Source organism: Panthera tigris, chromosome D4, assembly GCF_018350195.1.
Source record: "Panthera tigris isolate Pti1 chromosome D4, P.tigris_Pti1_mat1.1, whole genome shotgun sequence".
In the NCBI taxonomy this organism is placed as follows: Eukaryota; Metazoa; Chordata; class Mammalia; order Carnivora; family Felidae; genus Panthera; species Panthera tigris.
The window spans coordinates 89991058-90008884 of record NC_056672.1 but is presented as its reverse complement, the minus strand read 5'-3'; the positions used below and the strand labels follow the sequence as shown (position 1 = coordinate 90008884).

The 17827-nt window shown below is 62.0% G+C and overlaps 1 protein-coding gene across 6 annotated transcripts in view; it reads left to right on the top strand.

The window, feature by feature from the left end:
* Positions 1-17827, top strand: part of RALGDS (ral guanine nucleotide dissociation stimulator) — a 45702-nt gene that overhangs the window by 10753 nt on the left and 17122 nt on the right. For 3 of the 6 annotated variants that reach the window (XM_042963727.1, XM_042963726.1, XM_042963725.1), the window contains exon 1: positions 10751-10966. The exons of 1 other annotated variant lie outside the window; for it this stretch is intronic. In XM_042963727.1, the coding sequence (XP_042819661.1) occupies positions 10784-10966 (183 nt within the window). In that variant the 5' untranslated portion in view covers positions 10751-10783. Of the gene's footprint in view, positions 1-3001; positions 3459-10750; positions 10967-12842; positions 13664-14387; positions 14500-14800; positions 14832-17827 lie in introns of those variants that run through there. 2 more of the 6 variants (XM_042963730.1, XM_042963729.1) reach the window with 2 other exon arrangements.

The following is a 17827-nucleotide window of genomic DNA, read 5'->3' as shown; positions in this document are numbered from 1 at the left end:
AGCGGCGCATCAGTGAATGGTAGAAACATCTAGGGCGGCGGGTCATTGAGTCCAGCTTATACACTGGGCTGGGGGGCAGAGGGGCGGGGGAAATTGAAGTCAGGATCCCGAGCTGGGCCTCATACAGGGAACAGACCACCCACCTGCTGACAGGGACCCGGCGGCCCCACGTGTGGTCTTTGACCCGGCCCAGAGTGGAGGCGATTGAGCTGCCTTGGGGGCCAGACAGGCCAGGGTATGTACGTGGCCTTGGTAGTGACCCACTGTGCATCCTTGGGCAAGTTGTTTGCCCTCTCTGGGCCTTGATCTTAGTTTTACGGCAGAGATGATCACTGCGGCTGCTTCTGTTTCACAGATGCTGCGTGGAAAAGTCCTTTGTCCCCAGAGAGGAGTGAGGAGGGACAAAGGCGGAGCCGGGCTGGGCCCTGGGTGCCCAGGAGGCATCAGAAGCCGCTCCGGCCTCCAAGGCTTCTAAGTGCAGGCAAGCTTTTGCCTTTGGCTGCAGGGCGGCAGCGTTTGCAGTGTCCCGGGCCAGGGGCCTCTCTCAGAGCTGAAGAGGGAGGGGAAGCCAGAGGAGATGCACCCTGGTTCTGAGCCCCGTTCCTGGCTCCGAAGGCTGGGCCCTCACACGCAAGGCTGCAGCGTCACCTGACCTAGCAGTCTGGCAATGGCTCTGACCTAGCAATTTGGCAGTGACCGTGTGATGGTGGGGCTGCAGGTTCCCGGAGATGAGGGGGAGGGGAACTGGGCTGTCCCGCGCCCCCAGCAGGACCCCGAGTCGGGTCAGGAGGCTGCCGAAGGAGGAGCCAAAGCCAGCCAGGCCTCTCCTATCTGCTTCCTGGACAGGATGTTGTGCCGAGTAAACAGCTTCGAGAAGAGTCACGGCTCGCTCGGGCTCTGAGTCACAGCTCCTAGCGACAGCCACACATGTTTATAAACAATGTGCTTTGCACCCACCAGGGCCCGCCCCCCAGGAGCCCGCAAAGCGTGAGAGGAACCCCCCCAGATGTGGGATGTAGCAGGGGCCCACCCAGGAGTCCCTCCCCTGCCAAAGGGCTTAGGTCTGGGTGGCGGGGAGCTTTGGCGCGTCTGTGCACGCATGTGTGCTCGGGAGTGGGGTTTTGCTGCGTCTGGGCTTGTGTGTGGCCGGCCAGGTGCGTCAACCCAGAGCCATCTGGTGTGGTGGGCAGAGCACAGGACTGTTGGCAGGTCACGTGACCTCGGGTCCTGGGCGAAGCATCTCAGGGCTGGCGTGAGTGTCCCCGGGGGCCGAGTTCACGCAGAGCTCCGTGCACAGTGGGCGTGCATAGGAAATGCTTGTGTGCGTGCGCCTCAGTCCCCAGGAGGCCCAGCCCCCGAAGGTGGCAAAGGCGTGGGGGTGCAGGTGAAGTGCCCCTAACTGTCCCCAGCCCCCAGAGCCCTGGCCCTCCGCAGCCGGTCTTTCGTTCCAGGCGGTGACAGTGATATGGCGCACCATGTGGTGACACCAGACTGGCAGGGAACAAAGGCGCCTCTGCTCTCCCCCTCCCGGGTGGGAGGAGGGGTGGATGCGCCCTGCCCCTCCCCTCCCCTGCCCCGCCTTCCCGGGGCTCCCGTTTTTTTCTTGCCTGCAGCTGGTCTCCCCAGCCTGGGCCTTCCCGGTGAGCCCTGTCCTGGCGGCCTGGCTCCAAAGGCAGTAGCCCAAGATGTCCAGGGGGGGGGTCGCTGGAGAAGATCACGGGGACCCTTGCGTGACACTGAGGAACTACGGAAGGGAGACGTGGTGCCTTGCAAGGGGCCTGGTACCTGGGAAGGGCTCGGTAAATGCTCCTGGAATCAGAGGCATTGACACACAGATGCACCTAAGGGGCAGCCTGTACCCCCGTGGTTCCCACCACCCACCCCCACTTCCTCCAAGGGTCTCTTGAAGCTCTCCCCCGCCCCCAAACACGTTCGCCCAGTCGGAAGCACTTTCCCTTCCACTGACTCCTTCCACAGCACCGGGATGAGGAGGCCAGGTCTCGGGAAAGGCACTCCCCACCCCCTCAGTTCAGCTAAGGCCCCCAAAGGCTCAGGAGAGCTCGCCGGGATGCATGGAGGACAGCCAGGCTGCATCAGGCAACGCCCGAGGTCCCACAGCCAGGCAGCACGGGGGGCTGAGTGGCCGAGGTTCTGAACAGCCTGCGCACCCCAGGGCTGTCTGCCCCCTGGAGCTCTACTGACTCCCGGGGGGCCTGGCGCCTCCACCAGCGCTCCGGGCCTCTTTGCTGCTTGTAGACAGCAGACGTTCCTGGGTCACCCACTGGGATCCAGTTCCGGGGCCCATGCTAGCACCGGACAGACCCCAGATTGCCATTTGGAGCTGGCCCTCAGAGATGGGAGCCAGGCAACAGCACCCGCCAACATCCCTTGGGTGTTTATTACGAGCCCGGCACGGGAGCAGGCTTACGACTGTGGGAGAGGATCAGAATGCACATACCTTGGGTGCCGGCCACCAGCAGGCCCCTGCTGAGGTCTTGCCAAATCCTCAGATGAGGAAACTGAGGCAGTAAGTGACGCTAAGTCACTGGCCCAGGGTCTCAGCGCTGGCTGATTCAGAGCCCCGTCGCCTGTGCCGTTTCTCAAAGGTCACGGTGGGCACGAGGGTGGCACGGGAGGCAGGTTCCACCTGGGACTTCCAGCTCTGTTTCTCCGATGCCCGCCCAGCCCCCCACCCCTGGATGCCCACCTCCCCAGGGATTCCTATTTTTTTTTAATGTTTATTATTTTTGAGAGAGAGAGACAGAGCGCAAGCAGGGGAGGGGCAGAGAGAAGAGGGGAGACACAGAATCGGAAGCAGGCTCCAGGCTCTGAGCTGTCAGCACGGAGCCCGACGTGAGGCTCATACTCACCAACCGTGAGATCATGACCCGAGCCGAAGCGGGACACGTTAACGACTGAGCCACCCAGGCGGCCCAACGGATTCCTAACTTGTGCTCACAGGGATTCTTTTGCGCCTGAAAGAAATTTTCCTCTGGAGCCCAGCAATGAGAATTCGAGGCCAAGAGGTGCAAGGGGGGCAGGGGTTGGGAGGGTTCAAGTGTGAAAACCTCTGTGTCTGCCCCTCCCACCCCCACATCCATGACAGATCAGGAAACTGAGGCTCAAAGGGAAGAGGAACATGCAGGTCCCATAGGGAGGCAGTGCTAGGCGGGGACAGGAACCAGGTCTCAGCCCCTGGGCTTCGAGCAGCCTGCTCAGCCGGGTCCCCTGCGCCCCACAAAACCACCGGAAGAGGATGTGAAACTCAGGCAGAGTGAGTGCTGGTGTGGCTCTGTGTCAGGGCAGCATACTGGGCCCCCGCCACCCCACCACAGCCAAGGGACCCGATGTGCGTGCAGACCGGCTCCAGAGCCCCTGCGCCGCCCTCTCTGCTCCCAGCCCCTGTCAGCCCCCTTGCAGCCAGGGGCAGGACGTCCATCCGGCCAGGGGCCTGCAGGGTAAGGAAGCAGCACCGCCTCTCAACCTCTCTCTTTGCCCTGGGACCTCTGGGTTTGGGGATCTGGGCTCTGAGCACTGATGGAAGGAGCATCTGTGGACTCTGCAGAGCTTCAGACAGACACAAGTCCTGAATTCTCCCTGTGAGATTTCGGGCAAGCCCCTGCTCCCCCCGGGCCTCGGTTTTCCCATTCGTCAAATGGGTGTATTGGACTCGTTCAGTGCTTTCCGACGTCTGGTTTGCAGCAAAATGAGAAAAGTGGGCACAGGGTTGTGTGCTTTTCTTAAAGCCAAATGCACTCGTTTAACAACTGCCCTCTTTTCTGATGGTGTCTCCTAGTTATTTTTGGTGGCATCTTTTTTGGAACGATGGTATTTTTTTTTTTTCTACGCTACTTGGCAAAGTAAATACTTGTCAACCCTCGGTTCGTCTTGCAGTTTAAAATGAAGTCTTGTAGGGAGCGCCTGGGTGGTTCAGTTGGTTGAGCGACTGACTTCGGTTCAGGTCATGATCTCGTGGTTCCTGAGTTCGAGCCCCGGCGCGTCGGGCTCTGTGCTGACAGCTTGGAGCCTATTTCGGATTCTGTCTCCCTCTCTCTCTGCCCCCACCCCCCTCACGCTGTCTCTCTTTTTCTCTCTCAAAAATAAATAAACATTAAAGTGAAGTCTTGTATCTGGGGGCCACAGCCGAGGAGCTTGAGGGCAGGGTGCAGGGAAGCTTCAGGAATGAGGCGGTGGCTTTGAGTAAGTGAGGATGTCCTGTGCTCCCTCCAACGCCGCCTGGCCAGGCTCACACCTGCCTGGTGGCCCCGCTGGCTGATCCCTGTTTTGATCTCGGTGACTTATACCTGCCACTGTTGTAACTCTGGGGAATGGGGATAGGGCCTTGGGGTGGTTTTTGGAGGGGACGGCGGGGCCCAGCCAGGAGGGGCCGATTTGGCTGGAGCTGCTCACACAGCCTTGGCTGGCCCATGGCCTGGGACAAGCGGGAATTCCTGGCCCTGCCCATCATGGGAGCAGGTATGACAGCCACGCAGGTGACACCAGGCCTAGGCACTCGGGTGCTGGACTCCACCGGGGCAGCCAGGCATCCAGGCAGACTGGCAGAGGGCCTCCTTGGGAGCCCAGCCCCTGCCTGGCTCCCGTGCCGCCATGGCCCGGGAAGCCAGGCCCGCTGCGCCCAGGGTGCGGAAGGGCTGGGTGTTCTTTGCCTGTGTCTCTGTGGTGACTGCCAGGCGCTGGGCCATCGCCCGCCGCGCCACGCTCCAAAGCCCCGCACCTTGGCCAGCATCTGTGCCAGCACCAGCCACCGAGGTGAGTCTCTGGGGCAACCGGGGCCACTGCCGGGAGGCCGGGTGGGTCACGGCCAGGGCCCGCCGCCCCTCCCTCAGAACTGGTTGAAGGAGTCTGGCCGGAAGCCAGCGGGCGTCGCCATCCGTGTCTGAGAGGAGGGGGCGCACTCGGCAGTGGCCGTGTGCGCCCCCCCCGCCCCGGGCCGGCCTGTCCCGCCCCCTGCCTGGGCGGCCGCTGCCGGGGAGCTGTGGCGTCCAGCGTCTCCTGTTCCTGTCGTGCTTCTCAGATTACCAAGGGCTCCTGGGCATTGTTTTATCATCCGCTCTCCTGAGAGCCCGGTGGTGGCGTTATTTTTATCACCCCATCCTACTGATGGAGAAACTGAGGCCGGGAAGGTGCAGAGCAGGGACAAGCACAACTCTAGGCTCCAGATCTCAAGAGAGAGTCTCCCAGACCTACGGGGCTCCCCCTCGGCCGTGTGTGTGCGGGCTCTGCGAGGGTCAGGACCCGGCCTCCGACTCCGTTTCCTTTCCCAGGGCTCCCCTCTCCGTGATTCTCTGTGTTTCGGTCTCCCCTGCGGTCTCCGTGTGCATTTCCATCTACTTGTGTCTCTTTCTGCCTCTTCCTCCTTCCTCCCTTCACCTCCAGCCGTCGCAGGGTGGCTGGGTGGCCTTCAGAGGTGTCAGGAGTCAGCGACCCCTGGGGTGGTGGGCCCCAAACTCTCCAGGAGTGGGGGACCGTTATCAGAGTGGCCCCTGGCTCCCACCGGTGTGGGTGCTGTTTATCAGGGTGAGCCGGCTGCCCTGTGCTCCTCTGAGTGACCCCCCCCTCCCCCCGACACCCTGGGAGTCAGTGTCAGGGGCGGCGAGAGCCCACTTCCTGGGGAGGCCGGGGAGGCCCCACAGCAAGCTCCAGGCTGGTCTGGAACCCTCGGCCTGCCCCTCCTGGGCCGTTTCCGTGGCTCCAGGCGATGATGTATTTTGTTCTAGTTGCCCCGGGACAGTAACGCCCTGTGAGGTCAGAGATTGGGGGTGACAGTGATATCACACCCCTCCGCCCAGGATGGTCTCCGGGAGGTTTGGATGCTTCATTTTCCGCCTCCTGACCAACCCGGAGCTCGGCCTCCAGCCTGTGGGAAACCCCCCTCCCCCTGAGGAGGAGGAGGAGGACTTGGAGGACGAGGAGGAGGCCCCTGGAGGTTCCCAGGAACCCAGTGACGGAGGAGGTGGGGCTAAGCCTACACTCTTAGCCCAGGTGCATCACCTCCTGCCAAGGTGTGTCACCTCCTGCCAAGGTGCGTGCTCACCCGCCCACAGAGGGCCGACCTGGGAGCCAGGCAGGCCAGGAATGGTGACGTTGATGTCGGGAAATGACCCAGGAGCCTGGCCAGGCTACACCCTCTTCGTGTCCTCCTCAGGCTCTAAATATAGACCGCAAAACACAGGTGGTCACCTGCTCAGAAAGAGGTGAAAGGTCCTTTTCCACTGAGGGCCGGCCCAAGTCTGGGTACCTGGCTGCTATTTCTCACTAGGCCACCAGCGCCCTCTGTGGCCTTGGCTGAGCCCACGTTGGAGGCGGTGACGGGCAAGGCCTGCGTGGCCGCCTGGACGTGGCCTGGAGCCCAATTCTCGCGCCGAGACCTCCCCAGAGCAGCAGCTAGGCCCCAACCCCGTTCCCCGAGACCCTGTGCAGAGGCAGGGCCGGGTCTCGATTTGAACGACCACCGGAGCAGCACTGATGAATCCCCTTCTGTGTACAGGGAGGGCAAGGGGTGGGCAGTGGGTAGGAAGCAGGGCCAGGCGGCCGGCAGGGGATGGCTTGAGGCGCCGGGGACCGTAGTGGTCCTGTGTGAGCCTGGCTTGCCCCGAGGGCAGCGGGGGCACTTTTGAAGGGTCAAGACCAGCGGAAGGAAAAAGTGCCCCAGAGATTTGGCCTCTGGACCCCTCTCCCTTCATCTGGGGGCGGCTGGCTGTCCAGGGGTTCTCCAAGCCAGGGAGCGATGGAAGGCCCGGTGGGATCTGTGGCAAACCTACAAGCACAGGGCCTGCCCAAAGGGGACAGCTGCCCGCCAGCCCCCACCCAGCCTCCGGTTGCCCAGGAACACAGACCCCATGCGGCCAGATTGTCTGAAGTTACGGGAGAAGCCAGAACTGCGGATTTTCATATGAAATCACCTGACCTTTTACTGTTGGCTCAAAAATGTAAAAATACTTTGCAAGCCAAACAAAACACACGTGTGGGCCGATGTGGCCTGCCTCCAGCCCCTGACTGCCAGTTCTCTGCCTGTCTTGTAAGCTTCCTCTGCGGGGAGCATCCTGGCGGTGGAAAGGTCTGAACAGCATACGGTTGTTCTCGGAGCTGCTTGTGACCCCCGGGGAAGGGCAGGTGCACTCCCCAGGGAAAGGTTGGGAAGCTGGGACTGCAGGAGGTGGGGTGAGCTGTGAGCGGGATGAAAGGAGGGCCCCGATTCTAACAACCCCCCCCCCCCCCCCCCCGCTTTCTACAGTGCTCTGTTTCTCCCAGCAGACCCTCCAAGGGCAGGGGTTATAACCTTGGTCTTTACCCACCCAAGGTCACTGGGCTGCCATGAGCCCCATGTGCACAGTATGACTTGGTTTCCCAGCCGCCCACTGCCGTGGCCCCCAAAGTGAGGCCCCCAGCCTCTTTTGATGTTAAGGACGCTGGGAGCGCCTGTGGGCCTGGGGCGAGTGATAGATAAACATGGAAGACGGCAGGGCTGGCCATGTGTCACTGCCATGACCTGGGGTCTGAAGACTGTTGCCCTCCCTTGATGGCTGCTGAGAGCCTAGGCGCATGCATTGAGGGTGAGTCTCAAACTCTGTCCTTTTTCTTTTTAACTTTTACGATGGCAGATTCCAAACAGACACAAAAATGGAGAAAGTGCATAGACGCATCCCAGTGCGGGGACTCTCTTGTTTCCGCTCACCACCCCCGTGTCCTACCGTCCCCCGCAGCGGACAAGGCTTGTGCAAGTCCCGGGCACGTCGTTCTACCCGTAAAAATCCCAGCGTGTTACTCTAATAGCAACTGCAGTACCGTGATCGCACCCAGAAAATGATACGGAATATCATCAAGTATCCAACAGGGTTCACATAATCTCAGTGGTCCCTTAGGTTTTGTTTTGGTTTTTTTTTTATAATAGTTGCCCTACTAAACAAAACCCACATGTTGCATTTGGAGATGTCTCTCACCTTTCTTTTAATCTGTGGTTTTCCCGTTACTTTTTCCCCCTGAAATGCATTTGTTGAAGAAACTGGGTGGTTTGTCCCGTCGAGATTCCCACAGTCTGGAGTCTGTGGATCGCATCCTCAAGGGTTGTGTTTAACGTGGTCCCCTGTCCCCTGTAATTCCCCAAAACGGTAGTTACACACACAAGCCTGGTTGGATGAGTGTTTAGTTTTTGCCAGGAACACTTTGTGGATGGCTCTGTTCTTCTATCAGGCAGCACCTCCCCGCTTTGGGGCTGCCCCTGCCCTGGTAAGGTCCCCGCTTTGGGGCGGGATTAGGAAGGGAGGCGCGTTGGGGCTCAGGAGAGGGTCTTGCATGCGGGAGGTGCGCCGTGACTCGCGGCCCCCGTCACTGACCGTGTGGGGCAGGCAGAGTCTCTGGCCCGTTTGACTCGGGGGCACCAAGCACCTCTGTGAGGTGCTTCACCTGTGCTGTCTCATTAGTTATGCCCCCTTTGCAGGGGAGAAAACTGCGTTGGAGGGGAGGTGATTTGCCCACAGGTAAAGGAGTCACTTAGGAAGAGAAAAGTGGAGCTGGGCTTCAAACCCAGGTTATTTCAGCGTCTGAACCTGCCCTCTGTGCTACACCAGCACCCTGGGAGCTAAGGTGTGTGTGCACGTGCCTGTGTTCACACTCACGTGCGTGCAGCTGGAGCAGTGGGCAGGTTGGCCAGGACCCCCGAGGGGAGCCCCAAAGTGGGGGTGAACAAGGCAGGGAAGGGGACTTTGTAAAAACAGACAGATGTGAACCAGAGAGATTGGTCGAGTAAAGCGCACCCCCCCCCACGCCCCGCCCAACAGCCGTGCTGGGGGCAGGTGGTATCGGGATGGAATCCCCCCCCCCTCACCTCTCCACCCTACCTGGGCCCCAACCCCAGCACCTGGACCTTCAAGGTTGGAGACGTGCTGGGAGCAGGTGGAATCCCCCCACCCCCTTGAGTCACTTGGCCTGCACGGGCCCCTTTCCAGCTGTAAAATGGGCTTGAGCTCGCTTTCCAGGCCCCTCCCTGGGAGAAGGAGATAAAGAGAGCAGAGAGATAAGTGAGGGCAGGCTCCTGCTGGATTAGCCCGGAATTCCCAGCAGCGCCTCGAGAGCGTGGCCCCAGGGGAAGGAGTGCGAAGAGGAGTTGCTAGTCAGAGGGCAGGGGCCAGTGAGCAGGTCACCCTTCTGTTGCTCTTTGAGGCCCTCCTTCCTCTAAATGCGCACCACCCACCTCTCGCCCTCCCTGGTGGCAGAGCCCAGAAGCTTCCTAAACAGCCTCCTAGGGATCTCCACCCCAAACTAAATCTACCCATCTTGCTTTATTTATTTTTAACTTAAAAAAAAATTTAAATTTATTGAGAGGGGGAGGGGCAAGGGGGGGCGGAGAGACTCTAGCAGACTCTGCTCAATCAGTGCACAGAGCCCGATGTGGGGCTCCAGCTCACGAAACCGTGAGATCAGAACCTGGGCTGAAAGTAAGAGTCGGGCACTTAACCGAATGAGTCACCCAGGAGCCCCTAGGTTTTTTAAAATGTATGTTTGTTTGTTTATTTCTGAGAGAGGGAGACAGAGAATCCCAAGCAGGCTTCTTGCTGTCAGCACAGAGCCAGATGCGGGTCTCAAACCCACGAGCCATGAGATCATGACCTGAGCTGAAATAGAGAGTCGGATGCCTAACCGACTCAGCCACCCAAGTGCCCTAGTTCGGCACAGCTGTAATCGACGTTTCCATAAATAAGCTTGTATTGACAGAGACCCACGTCCCTCCCCCTGATTGCTTCCTTCGGGTGAATTCCTACCAGTGCATCATTGAATCAAAGGGCATGAGCATTTTTTCTTTTTTAATACCCTTCATAGAAACTGCCGGATGGCTTTCTACCAGTCCTTGTCGAGGCCTTGCTTCAGGGCTGGACGGTGTTCAAGCTGCCGTGTGGGTGGGGCATGCCGGGGGCCCCACTATCCATGGATAGCTGAGGCTTGGCACACAGTGGGTACACACGATACGCTTACGGAATGTGCAGTCTGGCCTTCCCTCTCCTCTTACAAACAGAGAAAGCGAGGCCCGGCGATGGGAGACCGGTTCTGGGGAGGTCGGTAGCATTGCCAGGGCTGACAGGTGATAGTGCAGCAAAGGCCCCCGCAAGGACAGGGCTTGTCCCCACACACCACACACACACACACACAGCACTGAGGACTTTACGCGCACGGGTGTACCGAAGGCACAGTTACCATTCCAGGACTCAGAGCACAGAGCCAGGCGCAGGCAGCGGCTGAGGGCTGTGCATGACTTCCCCGCTGCGATCCTTCCCGAAGCAGAAACAGGCTCAGAGAGGTTTAGCAATTTGTCCGAGGCCACAGAGCTAGGCTTAACTGGAATTCGTGGGAGGCAGGTCTGACACCAGGGCCTCTCGACCAGTCTCAACGCCCACACAACGCTGGCACTGCACCAGCGCACGCACCCACGCAGGGCGCCTCACCGCGGGCCCACGGCACGCACAGCACGTGCACTCCGGGCCACGCTTAGGGCAGTCTCGCGAGGACGCGCGCGCGCGCGCACACACACACACACATACACACGCCCCCGGCATCGCCGGCCCCGCCCCCCCGCGCCGCCGGCCCCGCCCCGAGGCCCCGCCCCCGGCCTGACCTCCGCGGGGCCGGGCCGCCGGCGCAGAGCGCAGGCTGCGCCGAGCCGCGCGGGCCGCCGCCGCCGCCGCCGCCGCCGCGCGCCGGGCCGGCCCCGCGCCCGCGCCGCCCCGGGTCTCGCGGCCCGGCCGGCCGGCCGCGCGCCCGCGAGCCGTTCATGGTGCAGCGCATGTGGGCCGAGGCGGCCGGGCCTGCGGGCGGCGCCGAGCCGCTGTTTCCGGGCTCCCGGCGGAGTCGCAGCGTGTGGGACGCAGTGCGCCTGGAGGTGGGCGGCCCCGACAGCTGCCCGGTGGTGCTGCACAGCTTCACGCAGCTCGACCCGGACCTGCCGCGCCTGGAGGTGGGTGAGCGGGCCGGGGAGGGGCCTTCCGCACAAAACCCGGGGCGGCGAGGGGGGCGTGGGGGCTGCCGCACAAAAGGTCCAACGCTTTGGGGGCCAGAGCCGAGACTTCGTGGTTCCCCCCTCCCCCCACCGCCACCGTCTGTCCCGGGACCTGGCCCCACCGAGCTTCTAGGTGTGCCGGTCCCGCGCCCCCTGCAGCCCAGGTAGATCTGTTCCCGCGCGCTGTCACTGTTTACGTCTGTGAACTTCTGACAGCAGGGGCTGGGCCTGCACCGGCGGTTAGGCTCGGCGGTGCAGGAGGTGAACCAGTGGTTGGGATGACAGAGTCCTCCCAGGCAGTTGGGACCACAAGGGCCTTCCAGACAACACCCCTTGGGGGCAGACAGGGATCCGATGTTCAGAGCTGCCCCGAGAAGCAGGGTGGAGGGCAGACAGGCAGGCCTCCCTCCTGTGCCTCTAGGTGTCCAGGCAGGGAGGTTGGGAGAAGGGCCTTTCAGGCCGAAGGGGTGACTCGTTTCTGGGTGACGAGAAAATATGCCGACACCCTGAATTCATAAGGATTTAGGAGGGCCCAGAGAAGGGGCATGTGCCTGCCACAAAGGGGGCTGGGGATACCTAGGTGAGGGCTGGGTTCCTCGTTTCCGGTGTGCTCTGGGCAGTGAGGCTCAGTGGCTCGTGGGGTCTCCACCTCCCACCTGACTGTGCACCTGACTCTGCAGCAGAGGCTGGCACAATCCAGGGATGGGCCCCCTCGCCCCGTTCTGCCTGAGTGTGGGGCCTGGACAGAGGCTGTCCCCGGGTCCCGGGGCTCAGGGCACATCTAGGCCAAGCCAGAGCCTTAAGAGTGAAGTTTGAGCCCCCGGCTGGTTAGAGCCCCTCCCCCTTGGTGCCCCCTCCCCTTCCATCATTTAGGGCCCCGGTACCTTGTAATTGCTGGAGATTGCCAGCCTGGATCTTGTGCCTCTGCATCCCCAGTGCCTAGACGGGGCCTAGATAGGTATTTGCCTGAGGATAAAGCATGTCTCCGTGCCCCGCATGGGGGAAAGACGGGGCGGGGAGCTCGCTGAGGGGACTGTGGGTCTGGGAGACTCCTCCTGAGCTTGGCGGATGGCGGGGCCAGGCGAGTCCTCCAGCCCTCATCCCCCCACAGCTCCGGTCTTTGGCGGCTGGAGCAGCCCCCCAGGGAGGGTGGGGGTGGGAGGCCTGACACCAGCCCAGTGCTCATCTGACTTTCATTATGTCTGGCAGTGGCTCCGGCTTTGTGTGCTGGGAGGGTCCGGCGTGCGTGCGCACAGGGGCCGGGCAGGTTCCTGGCCTGGGTGGGGCGGGCCTTTGTGGCTTCTATGCCTCCCTCCCTGTCCATCTGCATCCTGGAGGGTCGAGGAACCGAGGGAGAGGCAGATCTGAGCCCTTACCCCTGCCCAGGGGTCTGCCTTCCCTCCATCTCCCTGCTTCCCCTCCCCCTTTCTGTCTCCCTCTTTAGCCGCTACTCTCCCTCACCCGGCCTCAGCGCTGAGATCCAGGCCATGGCCGCTGTTTAGAAATCAAAGGGGAAGCTTCTGGCTGGGGCAGGAAAACCAGGGTCCTGGCAGAAGAGGAGGCCACTGCCGGAAACCAAACACAATGACCATTTACCATGGGCCGAAGGGAGGGGGGCCAGGGAAGTCCCTGTCCCTCCTGCCAACACAGTGCCCCCCCCCCCCCCACCATCCTGGGGCTGGTTTCCTGGTCTCTGTAGCAAGCCAGAGCTGAAGCGGCCCTGCTCGTGGCCCTGTCCTGTCTGGAAACCACCAGGCGGTTTCTGCTTGCCCCCTCCCAACCCCCCCCAACCCCCATTTCCCCACCACGCCTCCACCCAGGCCCTCCCTCTCTGGGCTGCCAGATGTCCTTGCACATCTGGGCATCCACTCGTCATCGTGATCGAGAAAGCCAAGTCACTGCTGACCCAGCTTGGCCTGAGGAGTTCTGTGCTTTCTGGAGGTCACCTGGCCCATGCCCTCGTCTCTGGGCCGGCCACTACATTGGCCAGGCAGGGAGGAGTTCTCAGGGTGCAGCACGTACTGGCTGCAGGCACCACCCCTCTCTCCAGCTGGCTTTGACCAACTCTGCAGAGTAATAGCCAGCCCCACTTTATAGCAGATAAAGGGAGGCAGAGAAATGAGGTCCCTGATTTTCACGTACACCCAGCCGAGGACGCACAGGCAGGATTTGAATATGGGCTGTTGGTTATTGGGGGCCTGCTGTATTTGAGAGCCCACCGCAAGGATCAGAGAAGGATAGGGCAGAGCTCACTGCCGAGGCAATTATAAGTTCATGGGGAGGGCAGTGGAGCTGTCAGGGGAACAGAACCACGTCCAGGCAGCTCAGAAGCCCCCGGGCAAGTGAGGGGTAGCAATGCTTCTAGACCAGAGAAGGCAAAAGTCATTTGGGCCAGAGGACACTGGGGAGGGCTTTTAGGAAGGAGCGAGCCCACAGCTGGACCCCAAAGGTTTAAAGTCATAGCTCATATGAGCCAGCCAGCGCTTTGTGGGAGGCCCTGTGCTAAGTAACACACAGGCAGCATTTCTCTTTGCTGCCAGGATCATCGATTGCCCATTTCACAGATGAAACAACTGAGGCCCTAGAAGTTAGACTGCACAAACGCCCCAAGTTAGTGAGTGGCAGAGATGGGATTCTGACCCACACCATGTGACGGTAAGGCCTGAGCACACTCTGGATGGAACGGAATGAGGAGGGCTTCTCTGTTCTTCTGGTAGAAATAAATAGGAGAGTCTCCCCACCCCCAGTCTCCTGCCTCCTTCCCGGTTGTCTGGTCTCCTGATCAGCTTTGTGCAGCTCTTCAGTTTCACCCCCAGGGCTCATTTGCCTTTGACACCGGAGGCCCTAGAGGCATAGCCTTGGGTGGGAGGGAGTCTCTATCTGCACACTGCAATCTTTGAGGAGGGCTCCTTAGCTAACTCAGAGGGAGCAGGCTCCAGGCTGCAGGCCAAATCAAGTTCAGGAGGGGACTGACTGCCACCTGCTGGGCCCCCGTGAACCCCAGGAGAGGAGGAAGGGGGGCCGCAGGCTGGCTGGTACCGGGTCGTCGTGCCTTCTGCCAAGCTGCCTCCCTGGGGCAGCCGAAGTGAGACTGCTCACAGGCGGGGCTCCGGTCCGTCCTCAACCTAGAAGTCGGACGTGTGTTTCTAGGCCCAGCCTTCACGGCTGCTAGAAGGGGTTGGAGTAATCCCACGCTGGCCCCAGGCAGTCGAGGACTGGCTCCCGGGGCTGCTGACCGGCCACCCGGATAGCTCCCATGGCTCAGTACCATGCTGTGGCCACCCTGTCCCGGGCTCGGGCTTCTGGCCTCCCGGGCTCCGAGACGCCGTGTTCCTGGACACACAGCTGTAGCGAAGCGACTCCCCACTCTGCTTCTCAGGGGATGGGAGTAGAAATCTGCAGCCTCGGGCAGGAGAAGCAGAACTTTGAGCTGTCCCGGGCCTGCATCCCCTGGCTGGGAGCGAGCAGATGAATGGCTGGGAGACTGCTTGGTGAGCGGGGCCGGGACATAAGGCTCAAGGGCCCGCGTTTGGGGAGCTCTCGGGCGTGGGTGTTGCCTCGGCATTTCCCTCTCCGCCCTGGGGAACTGTTGGTTGGCCAGTCACACCTGGAGGCAGAATGTCCTTTTGAACCGGGGGACAGCGTCGTGCGTGCTGGTCCAGAGCTGGGTCTCTAGGGAAGAGAGCTGCGGGGCAGTGCCAGCTTGACCCCTCGAAACCCTAGACCTGCTCCCCATCCCTGAGCCTTGGTTGCCCATCTGGAAAATGGACCTGATACCGGTTCCTCTCCTAGGGTTCAGGTGGAGACTGCGAGAGGCGGCCTGGTAAGCGGTCCCCACGGTGCCCGATGCAGTGTCAGAGCCAGGCAGGTCATGACTGCCACGGTCGTGTGGTCTGACAAGGTGCCAGGGGAGTGCCCGGGCCCTGGACTGGGCCGCACGGCTGTCTGATGCAGCTGGCGTGGTGCTTCTCAGGCCTGGGTCCTGGAGCTGACCTCAGGGCCCCGCGGCAGGAGCCCCAACCAACCACCCGCTCCGTGGAAAGGTGTGGGCGCCGGGCCCCGCCATCCCCGACGGGCTGCGCCCTCTAAAGAAGGCCTTCCCCTCTCTGGACTCTGCTCTGAGGCTGTGACTGCAGCAGCCACAGTGGATCAGGGTGGCGGCCAGGCCCGGCCAGGAGGGTCATAGGCCAAGGTTGAAATCCCTGCCCCGGCCGGCCGCCGCGTCCTGGCTGCTGACCTGAGTGAGTTCCCTGCCCAGCTCTTCCCTCACGCGTCAGGTGAGGCGTTGCGGGGTCTAAACGTGAGGAGTGTGTGCGAAGGCCGGCACCCAGCAAGTGCCCGCAGACATTGGGCGCTGTGGTTGGTGGTGTTGCTCTTGGACTGGACCTTCAGCCGGCCCTGCCCTGCACCCCCTTCGGGACCAGGCCACCCTCCTCCTGAGCTGTCACCAGTTACACTCCCTCAAAGGCCTGGTCTGTGGTGGCCTGCTGACCTGACAATCAGGAGCTGGCCCCGGATGGACAGAAGGATGGGTGGGCAGGGCCAGCCTGGGGGCGCCCTCACCCCTCCCCGCTCAAGGCACATTTCCTCCTCCTAAAAATTTTTTTTATTGTTTTTTATTTATTTTCGAGAGAGAGGGAGACAGAGCATGAGTAGGGGAGGGGCAGAGAGAGAGACAGAAACACAGAATCCGAAGCAGGCTCCAGGCTCCGAGCTGTCAGCACAGAGCCCGACGCAGGGCTCAAACCCACGAACCGGGAGATCATGACCTAAGCCGAAGTCCGATGCTTAACCGACTGAGCGCCACCCAGGCGCCCCAAACTTCCTCCTCTTTAAATGCTGATGAGTAACTTGGACTCAGGCTGATGGCAAGGGTTCTTGGGGACAGCCTCTTTGGGGGCTCCACGAGAATGGTCCCCAAACTCCAGCTTCTGGGGTCCCCAAGCTCCCCGGTTGCCCTGGCAACCAGGCACCTTGCATCGTCCCCAGCAAAGGTCCCCTTGCCTCTACGGCTGCAGTGGGGGGGGGGGGCGGGAGTGTGGCTCGCCCCTGTCCAGGGCTGACCTCTTGTCCCCCACTCGGTCCTGTCTGTGCCCTCAGACTCAGGGTGCAGGACACCCACCCAGAGCTTGAAGGCAGGGCCCTGCCGCACACAGCGGCCTTTTTCTTCTCCCCCAGTTTTTAGAGCTTATGGTCTAAGAGATGAACCAGGACTTGGACTTGAGAAGTCCGTTTCTTTTCAGCCCAGATCCTCAGTTTCCACTCTGAATGGGTGTGGGGTGCCGCGTTTAAACTGTCCCAGGAGCCTCGGATCCCAGGAGGGCTGATCAGGCCCTCTGATCTGTCTCCCGCTGTGGTTCCTGCATTTGAGCAAAACGCAAAAAGTCCGAAGGCTGCAGGGCTGGCTCGGGCAGTTTTAGGACACCTGCCCTCTCCGTACTGGCTCTCCTCCAGGTTTCCCTAGGTGCCCTCAGGGTTTTCCCGCTAAATGTTTGTCAGCAGCTCCTGGGGGCTCTGGTTGTTGGGTACTGCCCAGTAGCAACAGCGCCCTGTCCCCCTTTCCTGGGCACCACCTGTCCGCTTCCTGGGCGCCACCTGTCCCCCCTTCCTGGGCGCCACCTGTCCCCGCTTCCGGGGTGCCACCTGTCCCCCCTTCCTGGGTGCCACCTGTCCCGCTTTCCTGGGTGCCACCTGTCCCCGCTTCCTGGGCGCCACCTGTCCCCCCTTCCTGGGCGCCACCTGTCCCCCCTTCCTGGGCGCCACCTGTCCCCCCTTCCTGGGCGCCACCTGTCCCCCCTTCCTGGGCGCCACCTGTCCCCGCTTCCGGGGCGCCACCTGTCCCCCCTTCCTGGGCGCCACCTGTCCCCCCTTCCTGGGCGCCACCTGTCCCGCTTTCCTGGGTGCCACCTGTCCCCCCTTCCGGGGAGCCACCTGTCCCCCCTTCCGGGGAGCCACCTGTCCCCGCTTCCGGGGCGCCACCTGTCCCCCCTTCCTGGGCGCCTCCTGTCCCCGCTTCCGGGGCGCCACCTGTCCCCGCTTCCGGGGCGCCACCTGTCCCCCCTTTCCGGGGCGCCACCTGTCCCCCCCTTCTGGGGTGCCACCTGTCCCCGCTTCCGGGGCGCCACCTGTCCCCGCTTCCGGGGCGCCACCTGTCCCCCTTCCTGGGCGCCACCTGTCCCCCCTTCCTGGGCGCCACCTGTCCCCACTTCCTGGACGCCACCTGTCCCCCCTTCCTGGGCGCCACCTGTCCCCGCTTCCGGGGCGCCACCTGTCCCCCCTTCCTGGGCGCCACCTGTCCCTGCTTCTGGGGAGCTTTCACGGGCCAGGCGCCGAGCTGGGCATGCTGCGTGCATTTTCTTAACACCCACTCTTGCCCTGTAGGGAGCTGCTGCTCTTTTTCCCATTTCACAGATGAGCTCACTGAGGCCAGGGCCAGAGAGGCTCAGCAGAGCTGGAAGTCAGAGCCTTTCACGAGAGGCAGTGCCCTGGGGTCTGGTGGATGCCTCCTGTGCCCAGGGCTGCAGGGTGCCGGTCAGCGTCCAGTGAGGGCCTGGGGTAACCTCTGTGAGTCAGTGGCCCTGGGCAGTGGCCACCACCCTGCCTGAGTGTGACCGGGTCTCCATGTGTAGCCTGAAGAGAAGACAGGAGGACACTGTGGTACAAGCTCGGGCCCTTCTTTGTCCGCCCCAACCCTCAACCAGGTCTCTTAGGAGGATCCAGTCCGAGGTGGAGGCCCCTGTGGGTCTGGAGGCCCCTTATGGCCCCTCATTGTGGCTTCCACGGGAAATGTATACCCAAGGAGGGCAGAGGGGCGATTGG